This window comes from Orcinus orca, chromosome 11 (genome assembly GCF_937001465.1).
Source record: "Orcinus orca chromosome 11, mOrcOrc1.1, whole genome shotgun sequence".
In the NCBI taxonomy this organism is placed as follows: domain Eukaryota; kingdom Metazoa; phylum Chordata; class Mammalia; order Artiodactyla; family Delphinidae; genus Orcinus; species Orcinus orca.
The window spans coordinates 89,127,011-89,146,289 of NC_064569.1; the positions used below are offsets into that span (position 1 = coordinate 89,127,011).

Here is a 19,279-nt window from a genome sequence, read left to right on the forward strand (position 1 = left end):
CCGGAAATAGATTCCATGCATTTCCATGCTTCTAAACAAAAGAAAATGGGCACACCTATCTTGTGTCAATGGCTTTCCTGATGGACTTTCAGTTTCCTCTCAGTTAATTCTGTGAATTGGTATTTCCTGGATTTGCTTCCTCTTTCACTAAGGAGGATTAAGATATTCATCAGGGTAAAATGCCCCCCATTTCTCATACTTTATAGCACTTGTTAATCAAACTGACCCCGGCCAGTTTTGAAAGAGGCACTGCATTCTCCACAATGCTTGATTTCACTGAAATCTGTGTTCGGCCTCTGCTACAAGGGCCCTGGTTTCTGCTGGGCTCTTGAGAATCTGGGAGTTTGAATTACCCCACCTGCACCTCAGTTGCACTGTCTGCAAAATGGGAGGACTCTGCACTTGGATGGGAGCGATGTTTGTACCAATCCTTGAAGATTTGGGGAGTACAGGGCAAGGATAATTTCTACTATGTGGACGTCAGCGTTAAAGGGAGTGGATGCGGGAGGCACGTCTGACCGAGTGTGAAGAGAGACCAGCTTCTGCTGTGGATTCTCCCCCTGACCTGGGGTTTTGGACTCTGTGTCCGAGTTTTCCGAGCAGGGAGCAAGCCCTGCCTGGTCCAGCCCCATCTTCCCACCTCTGACAAGTTTAGAGTGAAAACAGAGACACAAAATACTTAGGGTTCTCAGGAGAAAGGGGCTGCTGGTGTGACAAACGTCATATCCATGCAGACTCTACAGGAAATGGTGCCAGATGTTCCAAAGAAACTCACTGAGTGAAAACAAATCATGGCGCCATCGCTTCTGTCTCTCTGCCACTAGCTCCAGTCTCTCTTTTCCCTTAAAACCAAGCTCTCTGCCAGGACCCAAACAACAGTCAAACAGACAAACTGAGCGAGGTTCATCGTAATGATGATGATACATCAAGTGTGATCACGATACAATAAGTCTCTACCATGTATCTGTTGCTCACAGCGTGCCAACACATTTTGGCTGTTGTCCAAAATGTAAATGTAAATTTGTAACGTTTACAGCAATGCTATAAACATAGTGGAGATTCTCAATCACTGTTTTACAGGTGAGGAAGCTCCAGGAGGTGAAATGACTTCTTTCAAGTCACACAGCTACAAAGTGGAGGGGCTGGATTCGCACCCAGGTCTGACCCCAGTGCCAGGGATCCAGACCACTGCTCAACACGAACTGGCTTTGGGCTGAGAAAGAGGTCCCCAGATATCTTCCCATCACCTGTTTCCCCAAACAGGAATGTGTTCCGACCTTGGTGTCAGCTTCCCTCTAGTCCTTCCTCCTTCTCCTTGGTCTCTCTTGGAGTCCAAGATCCCCCAGTCTCTCCATCCTTCTCCTGGTTGTTTCTCTCCACACCTATTCCCTAAGGTCTGTCCCTGTGCAGTTCCTGTTGAGTTTTGCGCCGAGTCTATCTTTGGTGTCTTAACGTAGGAAGACAAAGGCTCTGGCACAGCAAGGACCTGGGCCCACGGAGAGTGTTTCAAGAGACAAAGATTAATTCAAAAAATGGGTAATTCCTACCCGTTTGGAAAGAATCTTTGAGATTTTTAGTCTGATTATAACATTGTTATGATGAAAGGCCTCAGCCTCAGAGAGGAGCACGACCTGCTGAAGAGGACACCGTGTACGAGAGGAACGGCTGACGCGAGGACCCCCCGTCCCATGCTCTCTCCCCTCCCCCACAGAGCCCGCCATCGCTTCATGCCGGGAAGAGGACGGCAAAGGCTCAGGAACGGCCAGAGATATTGTCTGCAAGACCTAGAAAGCAGCAGGGCTTCCCCCAGGGAGGCCTACTGAGACAGGAAGCCCCAGACAGTCTGTGTAGGTGAAAGGGAGCAGGCAGGGAGATGGCTGATTCTAAACCTAAAAGACCAGGGTTGGAAGGAATTCTAGAATGTCAGTTGGCCAAACAGCCTGGGCAGGTGGCCACTCAGTCTCTGCTGGAATGGGGAACCCACTCCCTACAAGGCAGACAACTCCAATCTGTTACACAGGGCAAGGCAGGCTGCAGGGTACAGAGGGCAACTGTGGGTTCTGGGCTCAGGCAGAACTGGGTTTGAACTCTGACCTGTGTCAGTATCTCTGGGCAAGTGACAATAGTTCTTTGAGCTTCCACTTCCACATATGCATAGAGGGGATAATAATACCTTTGTCGACGACAAAATGGCTACAAATTCCTCTCCCGCTATCCATCTACACCTTTTGGTAATACCCTCTGCCACACTGATTCTGGGCTGGCCATGGGACATGCTTTGGGCCATGGGGCATTGGCAACATGACACAGGCAGGGGCGCTGAAAAGGGCTTGTGTGGTGGGGCTTGCCCGGAGCTGCTCTCGGAACCTTGCGAGCGCCGCTGTGTGAACAGCCTGCTTACTCATGACTCTCAAGTGTCTGTCACAGGGCTGGATGTGCAGCAGCACTCGTACATGACAGCTGTGATTTCCTCCTCACGTTCAACTCCTCCCTTTGGAACACGTGGTCCTCCAGCAAATATCCTGTGAGTATGTGCAATGTGCAGGCATTGTCCCCAGAATGAGCGAGAAAGACAAGGTTCCTGCACTTCTGGAGAGAAGAAATAAACCAAGGTAAGTTCAGAGTGAACTGAGTGTCAGAGGGGCAACAGAACAGGAAACAGGATAAAGAGGGACGGTGAGGGCAGGCCTGCAGGAGAGGTCAGTGTGAGCCCCGGATAATGAGAAGGACTGGCCTTGAGAAAGCCTGGGTGGAAAGCTTTCCAAGAAGAGGGAAGAGCCCTTGGGATACAGAGCTTAGCACGCTCAAGAAAGAAGAAACAGGACCAGTGTGGATGGCACATAGGCAAGTGCGGGGCAGAAGGAGAGGCTTTGGGGGCTGGGCAGGTGCCGGGTCATACGGGGCCTTCAAGGTCACGGTGGACAGCTCTAATACTGTTCTCAAGGCACTGAGAAAGCATGATTGACCAGATTAAGAGCGCCCTGGCTGTTGCGTGGGGAAAGGAGTAACTTTCACTCTCTAGAACGATGCTTTCCCAGCTTCAGCTGGCTCAGGATCACCTGGGAGGCTTATTACAACCCAGATCCCTGGGACCCACTGTAGAGATTCCTGTTCGGCAGGCCTGGGATGGGGTCCGTGCATCTGTGTTCTAACAAACTCCCAGAAGATGCTGTGCTGCCGGCAGAGGGATGGGACCTACAGGATGGGACCCCATTAGCTCAGCTCACGTTCCCTTTCCCCCGCTTGCAGAAAACAGAGAGAAGGCCCGTCAGCCACACGATTCCCTGGAACTGTAGCTGGTACTTCAAGGACTTCATCCAAGGAGCAGGAAACCGAGCAAGCGTCTCCCGGCCAGGTGGCAGGGATGCTGCGATCAGGATGCCTCCTAGCCAGCCCGCTTTGTCCTTTCAACCATTCTCGTCCGCTGCTGGGATGGGAGGGAAGCTTCCTGAGCGAGCGCCTGTGTGAGGAGCAGCCCTCCCAGCTCCACAGCTGCAGCAGGCAACGTTCATTCTTTCTGAACGGAATTCTAGAGGGAGCTGGGCACGGGAGCCTGCACGCTGCCTCCCCTAATTCGTTGTGGCACTCACGTAGGGCCTACTTCTGACTCAAAGGTTTACAAACACACCCGAAATGTTTCTTCAATTAAAAATCAATCCAGCAGGCACCAGTCAGCCTGCAGCATCATAATTGGATATGTGGGATGGCGGCGTGGAAGGAGGAATTTCTGCCGTCTTCATCCACCTGTGCGGCTGCTTTAGAGTTTTTGATTATGTCCCGCTAAGTGTCTCTTGCTAGGGTGTGGAATTCCTTGGGTTCTCTGAGGTATTGTCTGGATGGCACTACTTGTCACAGCGTGTCAGGGGATCACATGCCTGCCATGCTGGGGGATGTGTGTGCTCTGAAGGGAAGGCGTCTGAGGTTAGTGTTTGCAGCAGATGTGAGAGGTGCCGGGGCTTTCTTTCAAGCCGGCTGGGAGGGGAGGTCCTGCCGGGTTTCCTGCAGCCCAGGCTGGATGCTTCGGGCTGGCCACAGAAAGAGGGGCTCTGTCCTGTCTGTATTCTTTTGTTAATAACAAGCGTATCCATAAGGATGGATTTGAGTTGTTAATAATTAAAAATGTTTGTCTTCTAATTGTTTGTAAATTCCGGGTAGCAAATGCCATAGCCAGCATAAAGGTGAAAAACATTAAGGAAAGTGTGCTAACATTCGTGCCCACTTGCTAATCACTGGGCACTTTGCAGCGTCTCACTTTATAAAACCCAGACAGCAATCTGTGAACTTGACGATATTACTGCCACTTCATAGGTAAGTAGACTGAGGCTCAAACAGCCTGAATAACTTGCCCAAATTCACACGGTTAGGAAGTGGTGCAACTCGACTTCGAACCCAAGTCTTCCTCTCTTTTTTTCCCCCCTACATCACTTTCTCTCTCCTAAATACCTACCATGTGCAGATGCTGTGGTCAGAGAACACAGACCTAGCAAGTACTGACTGAATGTAAATATGTCCCAGGGCTTTCCCAGAGATTCTCACATTTTCACCTGAGTTTGCAGGTGACCACTGGCTACTCATCTTGATGAAGAATATCTTGGTGACAAGCTGAATGTACGAATAGCAGTCGTGAACGTGACCAAGGAAAACCAGGATGCTCTGATGGGAACCTGGGATCACCTGGAACTCACTCACCTGGCCAGATCATAGTATCTGGACTTCAGGTGCCTCGTCTGAGGGGACTGAGATACATGTATGCTGCCTGGAGAACAGAAGACCCATCTAGACCGTCATGCAGCACGAATATTAAGGATTAGGTTTTGTTTTCATTTTAAATGGCATAGAGGAGAAGGAAAAATAAACGTGAAGAGCGACAGTTATGGCGGGTGACTTGCGGTTGTGCTTGGCGGGGAAGGGTGTGTACACCCAGGCTGATAAGGAAGGGGAGGGGTGACTTGGGACACTGGTCTAGGCCAGTCCCTCATGGAGCCTCACTGGGAGCCTGGCAGGTTTGAGTTGGAAGGGCTGCCCACCTCTCCCGGTTTCCCCAAGCCCTGCCTACCTGGCCGAGATCTTTTGCTCTCCTCACCCTCACCCTGAGCACAAGCACCTAAGCTCTAACTGTGTGTGCCCCAGAGGGCCTGGCATCCTCCCCATCCTGTGGATATGCTGCACGCTCTACCTGGGGGCTGGCAGGGGGCTCCTTCTCTCCCTACGAGCCTTCTACTGTCAGTCCACTCAGCCTCCCTCGGGGACATGCGCTCTCTCTTCCTTTCTCTGCCCCGGCCAGGATGCGGGCTCCTCCTGGAGCATCCCTCTGTGGTCAGAACCTGTTCCCTGCCTGTGCCCGCCAGACTTCTAAGCTGGCCCCAAGACTCCTGCCCCTGCGTTGGTGTATCACCCTGTAGCACCCCTCTCTTGAGTGCGAGCGGAACCTGGGAATACGATGGGATATTACTCCTGTGACTAACAGACTGGAGAGATTCTCCTGCTGGCTTTGAAGAAGTAAGCTGCTATGCTGAGAGGGCCACACGGCTAAGACCTGAGGGTGGCCCCCAGGAGCTCAGAAGGACCCCAGCTAACAGCCAGCAAGGAAGCGGGGACCTCGGTCCTGGAGCTGAATCCTGCCAAAGCCTGAATGAGCTTAGAAGTGCACTCTGACTCCGAGATGAGACTGCAGCCCAGCCAACACCTGCATTTCAGGCCTCAGACCGCAAGCAGAGAACCTGCTAACACATCCAGACTCCTGACCCAGACACTGTCAAAGTAAAAAAAAAAAATGTGTTTCTAAAGCTGCCAAATCCGTGGTGATTTATTACACAACAACAGAAAACGAATACATGGTCTGAACTCTGAATACACTACGTATTCCTTGAAGGCAGGAACAGGGTTACGTAGCCCCAGCCCCACAAGAGGCTGGCACGGGATTCTAATAGACGCTTACACAGTATCTACCGAGAAATCACGTGAATTCTGGAGATGAGAAAAGTGAGGCCACGGGAAGGGAAGACCTCTCCTGAGATGGGCAAGGGCCCAGCTGGAGCCAGAAGCTCTGTGCTTGTCTTTCTTATCCCGTTTGGTCTTTGTTACCTGTTACGGTCAGCAAATTCTCTGAGTTTCTGTACAGGTGTCCCGGAGGCTGTGCATCTCCAGGAAACCACTAGCCATGAAGCCATTTAATTCTGTGAGCCGTCATTTGCTAATAAGCGGAGGGACTCACAAAGCAAAAAGGAACCTGCTTCCACAGCCGCTCTCAGCACGCATCATTCCCGGCTGCCTCCGGAGGCAAGGTCGCCCTCACTCTCCCGAACTCCCAGACCGCTTCCTGTCTGTGAGCCTTTTCGTGTCCCAGTGCTGTTCCTGTGTTTGTTCACTCATTCTTCAATCACTCATGACTAATCACAAGTGACATTTATTGAACACTTACTAAGTGCCACGTACTGTCCTCAGCACTTTACAGGCATTAACTCATTTAATCCTAACACGACCCCATGGAATCTCATCCACAGGCTGGACAGGCATCTCCAAAGTGGCTCAAAGACAGAAGGAGACCATCAAACTCCCTTCCTAATTGTGGGAGTCGAGGGGGAATGACATGAAGGGAACTAGGGCAAGGGCAGCCACTGTGGACATCAGTAAATCAAAGAGGAAGCTGGTTAGCCGAGGTGCGCACAAGGCACGTAGGACGGCCAGGTACAGAGAAACTGCAGAGCCCTGAAAGGCTTTGAATCCATTCACCTCCTGGCAGCCAGAGAGATGTTTTCAAAAATATAAATTACAGCATAAAACTCTGTGAAATTTCTACAATAGGTTCTCAACCACGTTTAGAGTAAAATCCAAATATTTCATGAGTTTCTAATGTTTATAAACTTAACCTCATGCAACTTTCCCCTCAAGCCCCCTCTCAAGCGATGCTTCAGTCACACTGGTCTTCTATCAGGTGTCTGAATACACGAGGCCCTTCCTACTGCAGGGCCTTTGCACTTGCTCTTTTGTCTGCCTGGAAAACTTTTCTCAGCAACTCACCTACCTAACTCCTTTTCTCATCCTCAAGTCTCTGCAGAAATGTCCTCTCCTTAGAAAGACCTCTCCTGACCATGCCACCTAAAGAAGGTCTCTCCCTTGACACTGATAATATGTGTTTCATCCTTCAAAGCACTTACCACAATTATAATCATTCGACTTAATTACTGACTGTTTTTATACCGCTAGTCCCATTTTCTCAATGCTGGCTGCACATGGCAAACTCAAAACAATTCAAGGCCTCCACCCCACAAAGATTCTTACTTAACTGGTTTGCAATGGAACCTGACCATGAATTTGTTTTAAAAGTTCCTCAGGTGATTCAATTTGTCCCCAGTCAAGGTTGAGAATCAGTGCAACAGACCATATGCCACATGAGGGCAGGGATCACGTCAGTACTTCCTGATAAAGGCTCCAGGAGTGATGCTTGCATCAACACGTATATAAGGAAAACAAACAGAATTGCTCTCCAGCAGCAACTGTGGGTCCAGTCCGTGTGTTTCCCTATAATACACTCCCCCTTTCCTTGAGGTAATGTGAGTAGAGCTCTATTTTTTTAGAATCAATTCTTCACCCTCACAAACAACCAGCACCATCAGGAGACAGGAGCCCTTGGTTCTCAGTGCTGGAGAGGGGATGAGACAGAAGCCCTATCTTATCAGGCTTCAATGTTCTAAGCCTGTGAGGCCACCTCTCCCTTCTCCATTCGACTGGGTGAAGGGCAGCAGCAAGGGGACTGTGTGGAGCGTGAGGGCCCGTCTGCTTACCTGTCCATGGAGAGCTGAGCAACCAGGGTGACGTCCGTGTTGTCTGAAGTGGGCTCATACTCGTAGTGCAAGAAGTACAGGTGGGTTCGGTGGACGGTGAAACGCTCTCGCCGGAACTCATAACACAAGTCGTCCTCATCCAGCTCAGAGAGCTGCTTCTGGAGCTGAAAGGTAGGCAAGAGGGCTTGGAAACGAGAAGAAAATCCCCGAGGGGCCTGCCTGTTGTGCCCTGTCCTCCCCTGAGTTTGTTACCCATCGGACCTTACTGATGGGCCAATCAGAGAAGGACAGGATCCTGTTTTCATTTTCCTCTGCAATTTAATCTGATTTCAAAGAGGTGATGATAAAGGGCAGCTGCCTCACCCTCTGAGGAATGAGACGCTCTGAGCCAACAGTGATGGTGGCGGCACTGACAAATGCATAAGCAACCACGAAGTCCTTATACAAAACAAAAAACGTTTTCCTTCATGACCCAGCACAACAATTGCAAATAACAGGGGGGAACTGTCGTCTGTGAACAGAGTAACGGGAACCAAATGGAGCAGTACCTGTGTGTGACCTGGTGCCTTTCTCTCTCCAGAGCTACAGATTTCAATCTCTGTACCAGGTATTGGACAGAAAACGCAAACCCATAAACGAAACAAAACATCTTTTCTTTTCATTTCATCCAAGTTTAATCAGTCTCAGTACCCACTCTTCTTCTCCCTCTCTTCTAAGGCTCTGACATCTTTTACTTTATTAATCTGCTTGTAGGAGTTCTTTACTTACCTCTCCTACTCTCCTTCCTACCCAACTAGCGAAAGAGTGAGCTGTCCTGCTAACAGGGAACTAGGAACTTAGCACTTCACATAAGCAGGTGCAGATATACAGGTTTCCAGATCTGCCGATATACAATATCCCTCCCAGGCAGGTGGGACTGACTGTGCTTGCCTTATAGGTGAAAAATTGCAACGAACAAGTAAAAGAACTTCGACAGTTACGGAAATTCAATCCGTGGACGTGCGGTAGCAGAATGAATGGGCCGGGAACAGGCAGGAGAGGACTTTTTTGGGTGATGGGAATGTCTTACGTCATGCTCAGAGTGATGGTTATCTGGGTGTACACATTTGTGAAAATACATGTACACTCAGAACAGGTGGATTTATCATATGCAAACTGTATTTCAATAAAACGTATTTAAAGGAAATAATAATTTGCCAAAGGTCACATGGTTGCTTCCAATATTTCTTCTGTTACATGAACCTTGTCCATCACATGATGACATATAGTTGAATATAGATTAAACTTTACATGACTAGAGTTATTAAGAGCTGAATGCAACAGAACATTTTTCCAAAAAGAAGATATATAAAATCTCTAAACCAACAAGAAAATATATTCACTCACTCCTTTATGACCTATCAGTTAAGACCACTGCTTTGAACTAGGTGATATGCTCTGATTATTCTTTTGTCTCCAGTTCCAGTGATTTTACTGTTAAGGTCAAATGGATTTTCCTTCTTTATTCTCTACCAGTAGTTCAAAATCATGGTAAATTTTAGTTTGCTTTATATTAAGACCATGCTGATCTTGTAATTTTTCTGTCTGTATTTCTGAAAAAAGACTTTTTTCTTTTTTAATATTTTGTTTTTTTTAATAAATTTATTAAAAAAAAAGACCACTGCCTTGACAGGTTAAGCTCTGATATTATTTCTCAAGATGTGTGCTGACAGCTGACTGCATTAAATGCTCCAGTTTCTTCACTGCCCCCTCCCCCATATCCTTCCCCTTTGTCATGCGACCTTTGGTGCTGCCCACTACAGAGGCAAAGCCGATTTCTTTAATCCTTGAATCTGGGCCGGACCTGTGACTTGCTTTGGCAGACAGAATGGAGGGGAAAGCCCCAATCCTGAGGCTAGGGCTCGAGAGGAAGTGCATGCTTCTTGGGAAAATGCCTGGCTAGCCTGCTGGGGGAAGAGAGATAGCTGGAGCAGAGTGGAGTCTCCCCAGTTGCCTATCACGTGAGCAAGCCTGGCCGAGGTCAGTAGAGCTGCATCCATAAACACTTCTCACGGCACACCACTGAGGTTTTATGGGTTTGGACCACTAGATAACAGGCAGTGTCATTGGCATTTTGTGTGGGGCACCTTTTCACTGGGTGAGGCTGTCCCACATACCACGGGGCGGTTGGTTTCCAGGGCCCCAGCCCAATAAATGTTCGCAGGATTCTCCAGACGGCTGCGTACAACTCCAGATGCACCCATATGTTCCCAAAGGCCACTCGGGGAACTGGTTGTGATCCAAGTGATCTATGAGACGTTTTCAGCTATCTTTGACATTTTTAACCTTTAAGAAGGATGCGATCAGGGATATCCTTCAGCTTTTCAAGTCCAATTCGATGTCCTTGCCTATTTGAAGATTCCCTCTATGCCAGCAGGGTAACTACTTGATATAAGGCTAGGAGCTGGAACTCTCATCCCACCTAAGATCCTAGGAGCCAGGTGACGCCTTCTGGCCTGCAGGACTAAACCCAGATCCTCACTGACAATCGTATACTCTCTCTCTGACCCATCAATCCCCACGTACTCTGCCTTACACCAACGGTCTTCCCTCTGCTCCCCAAACCTGCATTCCCTCCCACGCCTCCGTGACTTGGTCCATCTTCCCTCCCTGCCACACCCTCCCTCACCTCACCCACTCTTCCCCACCTGCGGACTTTCTATTGACCTTCAAGATTCAGCTTAAATGGTACCTTCTCTGTGAAACCTTTATGGGCCCTGCCAGGTAGGGCTACTCCATTTCTTCTCTGTGCTCTAAGAGCGCTGAACCCGTAATTCCACCAAAGCACTTGCTAGTTTGAACTGAAATTGTTTAAGAGCAACTTCCCTGGCGAGACTGTGACACTTCACCATTGTCCCCAGCACCGTGCCCACCGCAGGACAGGTGCTCAATACGCGTGTGCTGTGTGCATGAGAAATACCTGCCGCACACAAGAAGGCTGCGGTCACTGAAGTTAAGGTCTGTCCGTGTCATTTCCCTTTTGTATTCTCTAACGTTATGCATAGAAGCTTGTCATTCTTACGCCCATCATTGGCTCCTATATTTGCAGTTTGAGGGTCTGTGACGGCTGAAAAGGTTGTGTCCAGCAAACAAGCATGTGTTGGGCTCCGTGCAAGGTGCTAGGTGTGCTTGACTTCTTGTCCTTAGAGCCATCCAGTAAGGCATGTGTCAAACCCTCACTTGACAGTGGAGGAAACTGTTTGGAGATCTTGAGATCACCCAGGGAGGTCGAACTTGGGTCTCTGTCCCTGGACCACCAAGCTGCCTCTCCAGAAAAGATGCTTGTTTAGCCTCAGGTCAAGAAACAGACACAGGACAGGGGCTGAGGTTACTGCTTCGATCCCAATCCTCTCCATGAAATCTGGGGAGAGTGGGTGAATCATTTAACCCTTCTGAGCCTCAATTTCCTCACCTGTAAAATGGAGATAATAACAGTAGCTACCTCAGGGGATGGCAGGAGGATTCCAGGAGATGCTGCATATGAAGAGCACAGTGTTTGGAGTGACTCAACAACGTCATCTATTATCGTGGTTGTGATCACAATTAGGAAAGGGAGATTCCTGGGCTCCCGGAGACACCTAGGTGGACGTGTGCTGAAACGTCACCTGAAGGAGATGGCATGGCAAGGGTCTGGAGGGCAGGGGAAGAGGGGCTGGATAAGGCTGGGTCACCTTCTGTTTCATGAGTGTCCGAGAGAGTCCCAATGTCTTTCTCCTTGAACTCAAATATGCCTGGAAGTTGCAGTGTTGTCTGCCAGGAGGAAACGGAACCAACCGACACCCACCTTCCCTTTCTCATCCACCCTGCTGAAGAAAACAAGTAATTACTGCCCCTTAGAGAATAAATGTCTGTCAAGTTCTTTGCAAAAGCAGGGCTGTTTGGTGGGTATTTGTTTTGTGTTGTATTTTTAATATGCTGATAAGAGTGCATGGCTTCCAGTCCAGTGAAGAGAGAGAGGGAGCCTGTGAGGATGTGTATGCATGTCTGTGTGTGAGCACGGCCAGACACCTGCGTGTGGAGCAAAGGGTCTTTCTTTGATGAGGTTTCGAAAAAGTTTATCCTCATCACATGAGGAAGGAAATTAGTGACCAGAACATGAGAAATGCATGTGTTACGGGGTTCTCTCTTCCCCCTTAGCCTTACACTGGCAGTACCCTTGAGTTGGGGAAAATGACATTCCAAGGTAAATAGCTCCAAGAGCCATTTTCTGGAAAGCGCCCATAGCGTGGGCTCCTAAAGGCAGGAACTGTATCCCATCCATCTCTGAATCCCCTGAACCCAGAACACCTAGTGCATCTTGAGTGCCCAGCAAGACTCTGTTGGATACATTCAGAGCCACAGCATGTTAAGAAAGGGAACAGTGACCAATGAAAATGCTCCTAGAGCTACCAAAGTATGGCTGCCCTAGCTGGGAGGGTCTACCAGCAGTCCCGGGGGATAAGGCGCCTCCATCTATGAACTTCATGGTACCAACGTGGTTCAATGGCAGCCACATCCCCAGGTCACCTGTGGCCACCACAGTGCTCAACGGATAGGACCTAGGTAACACTGCCATTTACCAACCGCATTGGGTACTGTGGAAAGCACAGCAGGTATGAGGTCAGACATAAAACGTCAGAGTCTCTTGGACTCTGGACCAAATAGATGTCTTCCTTGAGCTTTAATATTATATTGATTATCAACCTGGTGCTCTGCACCTCTGCTCTAATATGGACTGAGCACCTACTGTGTGCCAGGTGTAGTGCTAAATCAGGTGCATTGCTTTACTAATTTAATCCTTCGGCACAGAGCTCCGTTTTATGAGAGAGGAAACTGAGGCTCAGAAGGTGTCCATAATCTTCCAGTTACAGCTAGAGAGCAGCAGTCTGGACTGTGAATCCAGTCTTTGGACCTCACACCAGGGACATCTCACAACACACTCACTTTTCTCCTGGCGGATGGATGTGAGGATCAAATGAGCTGGTGGAAGACACAACGCTGTGTGAACAAAGCAGGCCATAAAAATGCACATGCAGTAAGATTCCAATACAGCAAAAAGACAAACCAACCAACCCCACACAGAAACAGACCAAAGGGAACACGTTACAATGTTAACAAAGCTCTTCTCTGAGTGGTGGATTCACAGATGAATTTTATTGGCTTCTTTATACTTTTCTGTACTTAAGTAATTCCCTGCAATTTTCTCAAATGAGCTAATGCATGTACAAGTGCTTTGTAAACTGTAGAGTTCTACACACACCTCAGCGATGTTATTATGATCGCATTATGTACCTTTTCAAATTCTAATCTAGGACTGCTCATCATTGCTGACTGCGTGGCTGATGTTATCCCAAGGAGGAGACTAGAGCAGCTTGAAACCTGCCTCTTTTTCACCCAGGTAATCTCTCCAGGGAGATGCTGAGCTGGAAGGCAGGGCTGGGGTGACTTGGGTTAACAGGGTCTGAATGCTACCGCCACTGCCCACTCCAGCCACGTGGGGAGCAGGGGCCCCTGACAAGCAAGTCACAGAAACAAAATACAGATTCCTCCTGAGATAAAATGCATTTGCTCAGTTGCTTCCTTGGGCAGCCAGCTGAGGCACAGGGAGATCTGGACTTAAGGGCAAATGACCTTTAAGCAGTTGGCATTTATTTCTTCCCATCCTGAAGGGCAGTGGCCTAGATTGACCTCTGAGCTGCCAGAGATGATGGCTGGTCCTGCCTGAGGACTCAGATGGGTGGGAAGTGTGTCCCTGGGCTCCGGCCTGATGGACTTCTCTGCTCGAAGTCAGGAAAAACGACATGGAGAGATTATAGGGATAAGTGGACACTGAGGCCTGATTCCTCTGACCCTCATTTTCCACGTGACCTTGAGCAAGTCATTTCTCCCAACAGCAAGACAAAGAGTTCTGGCTTCAAGGATCACGTCCTCACTAGGCCAGGTAAGGGCTGAGAGCCCTGTGGGCACTTTCTCATTAACACTCATGGTCACCGTGGCTTAGAGACCACCAGCAGTCCAGGTCTATAAAGAAAGCCTTAGCCACTTGTTCAAGGTCACACAGTGAATGAACAGAGTAGCCGAGATTCACATCCAGGTGTCTTTCCTCCAAGTTCTTGTACATAATCAAGTCCCTACGATGCCGTGTTCAGCAGTCTCTGGGGATCTTTCTAGTCTAATGCCAGACGGTTCTGTGACTGCAGAGGACTGAATCACGTGCTTCCCTCGGTGGCAGAGATCTTCTGCTCTCGGGCTGAGTTTCCAACCTTCCTGCAGTGCAGGGGAACCATGTAGCCAAGTCCGCGTCAGTGGAATGTGGGCAGATTCTGGCCACTACAGGTACCACTTTTAAGACTGTCTCACGCACAGTCTTCTCTGTGGCAGCCAGAGTGAGAGCCCCCAGTAGAGGATGCTCTGTGGAGGGCAGAGGCACAAGATGGAAGGAGTCTGGGCCCCGAACCTGGAGAAGAGCTGCCTGCCAATCAGGAACACCTGCTTGAACTTCGTGCGCGTCATAAACTTCCAGTCTGCCGAGTCCATTTTATGGCTGCTTGTGTTACCTTAACTAACACACCTACTTGACCTCTTCCAGCCACTAAGTGATGAAGACAGCACAACGGACCAAGTCAGGAGTCTCTGAGGCCACCCTTTCTTCTTTCGACACCTGTCCTTTGGATGCTTTAGGACAACAGGCAGAAACATCTGATGGATAAGATAACACCCAGGAGTGTTGCTTTACACTTTCAGCTTTCACTTTCAGTGGCCTGGATATCCATTTCTTCATCCGTTCCTCCCAGTGTCTACAGGAGACTGGCAGGGCCGCCCACTTGCCCCCAGCTGATGGATGAGGAAACTGGAGCACCCGGGATGTGCACAGAAAAGCTGGGGCTCTAAGTCACGTCTCCTGGAACCTAACTCAGGGCTCTTCCCTGGGGTTTCCATGAAGTGGTTAAGTTTTATTAAACCACATGGACAGGAAGAGAAAAATTACTAGCTCGCTGGTTGCCTGCTGTGCATATTAATCAACAAAATTCCAGGAACCCAAACCACTGTTTTCCAAGGAAACCAAACCATGGGCCACTTTCATTCTTTCGTGGGAGGGGAGAAGCATGGACCTTAGGACCATTCAGTGACGGTTCAGAGAGGGTCTGCTGAGCACTGACTGAGGCTCTGAGAAAATAAGAAAAAGGCATGGTCTGCTCCCTCCCAGCTATCAGTGTTAATGTGTACATTGCACACAATTAACAGTCCCTCATTCTATGCCAAGCCCTGTGCTAGGAATGGGGAATGAACCCATTTCTGCACTTAAATTGTTTATACAGTCTGGGTGGGGAAACAAAGAAGTTAGCAATTGTAAAACTGTGTATTCATAATGCAAACAAAACTCAAGATTGGGGCTTCCCTGGTGGCGCAGTGGTTGAGAGTCCGCCTGCCGATGCAGAGGACACGGGTTCGTGCCCCGGTCCGGGAAGATCCCACATGCCGCGGAGCGGCTGCGCCCGTGAGCCATGGCCGCTGAGCCTGTGCGTCCGGAGCCTGTGCTCCGCAGCGCAAGAGGCCACAACAGTGAGAGGCCCGCGTAACGCAAAACAAAAAACAAAACTCAAGGTCGGGGGGATGTGCTAGGTGCTACACTGACCTAAGCTCCTGACCTGCCTTACCTTACTTAATCCTCATCAAGCCTACCAGGTAGGAATAGTCCTACCTGATTCCCATTTACAGGTGAGAAAACTGAGGCACAGAGAGTTGAGTGGCCTGAAATCCCAAAGGGAGTGTTCCTAACATCTTACGCAAGGCAGTCTCGCTCCAGAGCTGTCCTCTTACCTACCGCACAAGGAGCCAGTTAGGGGAGGAAGATTCAGCCAAAAGGAGAAGAGGGCGGGGGCTGTGACTGACAAAGGCACAGGAGAGTCGAGCACCTGGCGGGTTTGGATAGGTGACAACCAGAGCCTAGGTGTGCAAAGGAAGGATGTCTTCCTGTGGCCCAGACACACCCTCTGAGCATCTGGACCATGACTCCCACCTTTACCCCCTCTCCTGGCCACCCAGGCAAACACTGACGCTTCAGGCTCTGGAACTTGACACGCCATGGAAAGTCACTGGAGGCTGGCCTCGGGCAGCCTGTTGTAGGGCTCTGGACGCCATCCACCCTGGGCTCTGCTGCCCACTGTGTGATTAAAGAGCTGGTGACATGCGGCTCGCACGTGAGAACAATAACGCATTCTGGGGTTTCTCTGGGATACAGCTGTTTCCACAGAGCCATCTGTTCCCTGGTAGCTTCTGTTTACATGTGTCTTATTTTTAACGTCTCACGGAGCCACCGTGAGGCCGTTGTCTTTTCTTCTTAGTGAGCTTAGCATCAGGGGATGTGACCCCACAGGTGGCCCATCACCCTTGTAGCACGAGGGGGTTGAACGTGGAAGCCCTCCTTTCAGAGGTGAGGCAGGGGGCTGAGAGCAGCTGGATGGGAAGGCATCCAGGACGAGCTTTCTGGCCAATACTCGTAAGGAGACCGCCTGTGGCCTGTAGCCCTTCTCATACCTTAAGCCCTTCAACGCACATACCAGCCTGGGCTGGGTTTGTTTACTGACCATTTTACAGGTGGGAAAACTGAGACTCAGGAAAGGCAAGAGTTATACTTGAAGGCATAGATCTAGTCCTGGGGCCTGGTTTTCAGATTTTAAGTACAGGGCTCTTTCCAGAGTACCACAAATACTTCAAGACAAAGACTTGTAATATGTTCATTGGTTCTACAAAATTTATCGAGCACATACCAGGCAGTCTTTCATAGGCATAAAGATATACTGATGAATGAAACAGACAGACATCCCTGCAGTCCCAGAGCTTACATTCTAGTTGGAGAGACAGAACCAACAAAATAAATAAGTCCAGAATATAATACATCAATGGGTGATAAGTGCTATGGAGAAAAATAAAGGCACGAGCTTTGGGAGATGGGGGTGCTGGGATTGGGGTTAAGTGTTACAACTTTAGATCATGGAGTGTTTTCAGCGGTTGTAAAAAGACTACTCAGCAAGACTGATACCAGTTCCAGAGCTGCCACCAACCTGTCCTCTGATTTCACATTGCTGAGCCTGTTTTCTCCTCTAAAAAATAAAGATAATAATAACTACCTTGCAGGGTTCGTAAAAGAATACTGTTCGTAAGAGCAGTGATATAAAGTAAAAGCAGCTAGGAGAATCGCTGAATGACTTGTAGCTCCTCTTATGTTAATTTTAAATAGGGATCTACATCCACTTGAGGAGCATGGCCTCGGTCAGTCGATGACTTCAAAGTTAGGGCGACCCTGTTTCCAATCACGGCCCCATCATATAGGAGTTGCTTGATTTTGAGCACGTAACTCATCTCTTCTGAGCTTTGGTTTCCTTAATCTGTAAAAAGTGACTCGTAACGTCTCCTTCCCTTGATTGTGGTGAAGATTAAAGCTGCATTTCCCTTTTGCTTTCCCTGCAGGAAATCTCCAATTATCAAAGGCTAGAAGAAGTAGAGAAAGGTCTTGGAGCAGCACAGAGAGCTCTCCTCATGCAGGAGAGAACAGAATGATGAAGGCCTAGTGCACGGATGCCCGCATCTCCCGTGTTATTGCTTGGGGATTGTTACTGGTTCTCTGGAGTACTGTCTTGGTGAGGATACTGGGGTTGGGGCTGAGCCCAGATGGACAACTGGGGTCATCAATGAGTGATGTCTGCTGTGGGCATCGGATAAGGGAACTCCAAGTCTGCAGACACTTGTCTATTGACTTATAATTACATATAAATGTGAAAACTCATTGGTATCCAGTCTTTTTGCTTTTTTTCCACTTTTTAGGTGTTTGCTATGTTTCATAATTTAACTTCTAACATGACAGTGGATAATTCTTTTACCACTGGACTTTCTGACTTCAATACCACTGGTTTTCCTTTTTTTGGCTGCCACGGGAAGGATGAACAGGGGGTTGAACCCAGAAAGGGTTGTTCTGAAGCTGATGAAGTGAAAGTGACAGCTGTCAGAAAGGCATCTGCAGGATAAGCAGCAAACAGTCTGAGGCCATTTCCTGCCAGGATAAACAGCATCTTCCCTCCTCTGGCCAATTCCCGCCCCCTCAGCCTACTCAGTGCAACCTTAGTCACTGAAAATTGTAAATTGAGTTTGGTATACTTTGGTTACTAAGGAAGGGCATGTACTTGAGTAAGATTCCCATCCAAATTGGAAAACATCTATCATAACATATATGTTAATGGTTTTGCATTTAGAAAGGTGAGTTTCTCTTATCTGGAACACGCCCTGAGGTGGAGCAACGCACTCTTGATGATAAAGCAGGCTTCTATAGATACAGTGCTTGGGGAGAGTTACATGTTTCTGGATAACACGCTGTACGGAGTTACACTATCTGCCCAGCTGTTGGGGACCACAGAGGGTGTCCTTATTTTTTCCTGCACAGGACTCAGATTCATGGATTCTTTCCAGAAGGGGGGATTTTCAACTCAACACGAGGAAGAGGGGGTTAGCATCTGGAGGTTTCTAACAGTGAACTAAGCTGCTGGAGGTGGTGAGCTCCCTGTCTTTGGGAAGATTCCAGCGGAAACCAGATGTAAGCCTGTTAGAGACACTGTAGAAGGATTTTTGCACGGATTAGGGGGTAGAGAATATCCACGATTATCCAGCCGCGTTCTGTGGCGTCCCAGAGTTTCTGGGCTACGCTTGAGCAGCTGGGTTGCTGAGGAAAGGGGAGAGAAATGCTGATATACAGAATTCTAGCTTCCACTGCGACTTCACTCAAAGTATAGTAACTAATGCCAAGTGAATGCTTCTTGCATTACACAGACTAACTTATTGGTTCCGGGGAGAGATGGCCAGACAAACTGTGGGACAGCAGTGGCAATGTCCCATCAGCTACTGTCATTCTACGCCGCAGCTGGAGCCCGAGCTCTTCCAAACAAAACCATCTTGTTCTGGAGCAAGCACCCCAGACAAAGGCTGGGAAATGGGGTTTTCTGCTTCCTAAAGGGTTGAATTCCCCCAACCTCCTGAATTCATGCTCCTTCCCTCCCTCTTTTCCTTTTTCTTTTCTCTCTCCCTCTCTCTTTCCGGCACCAAGACCAACCAAATGGCCTCTTCCTCCCACCCAGAGTCTCCTGCTGGAGGAGAAATCTACCTGGGATTGTCTGATCCAGAGCAAATGTGACAGCCCCTTCCATGCTTCATACACAGATTTCTAAGTGACTCTGTAGGTTCATCTCTCTGCCAGGCCTTCCTAGAAAAAAAATCTTAAAATCCCAGAACCCATTCGTGGAACGACAATGATCAGACAGGTTGGGCACTGTGGTTTGTGATAAACCCCCTTCTCAATGAACACTGTGTTCTGGGTGTCCTATTTTTGGTGATTTAACATACATTATCCATGAGACACCATGACAAAGGCATCCCTGTCCCCAGTTATTTATCAGATGGTGAACCCAAGGCTCAGAGCATCCACGTGA

General features: G+C 48.8%; 1 protein-coding gene across 1 annotated transcript in view; it reads right to left on the reverse strand.

The window, feature by feature from the left end:
• LARGE1 (LARGE xylosyl- and glucuronyltransferase 1) overlaps positions 1-19,279 on the reverse strand; it is a 585,040-nt gene that overhangs the window by 38,371 nt on the left and 527,390 nt on the right. The window contains exon 11 of the mRNA XM_004269399.4: positions 7,785-7,948. Coding sequence (XP_004269447.1) covers positions 7,785-7,948 — 164 coding nt within the window. The remainder of the gene's footprint in view (positions 1-7,784; positions 7,949-19,279) is intronic.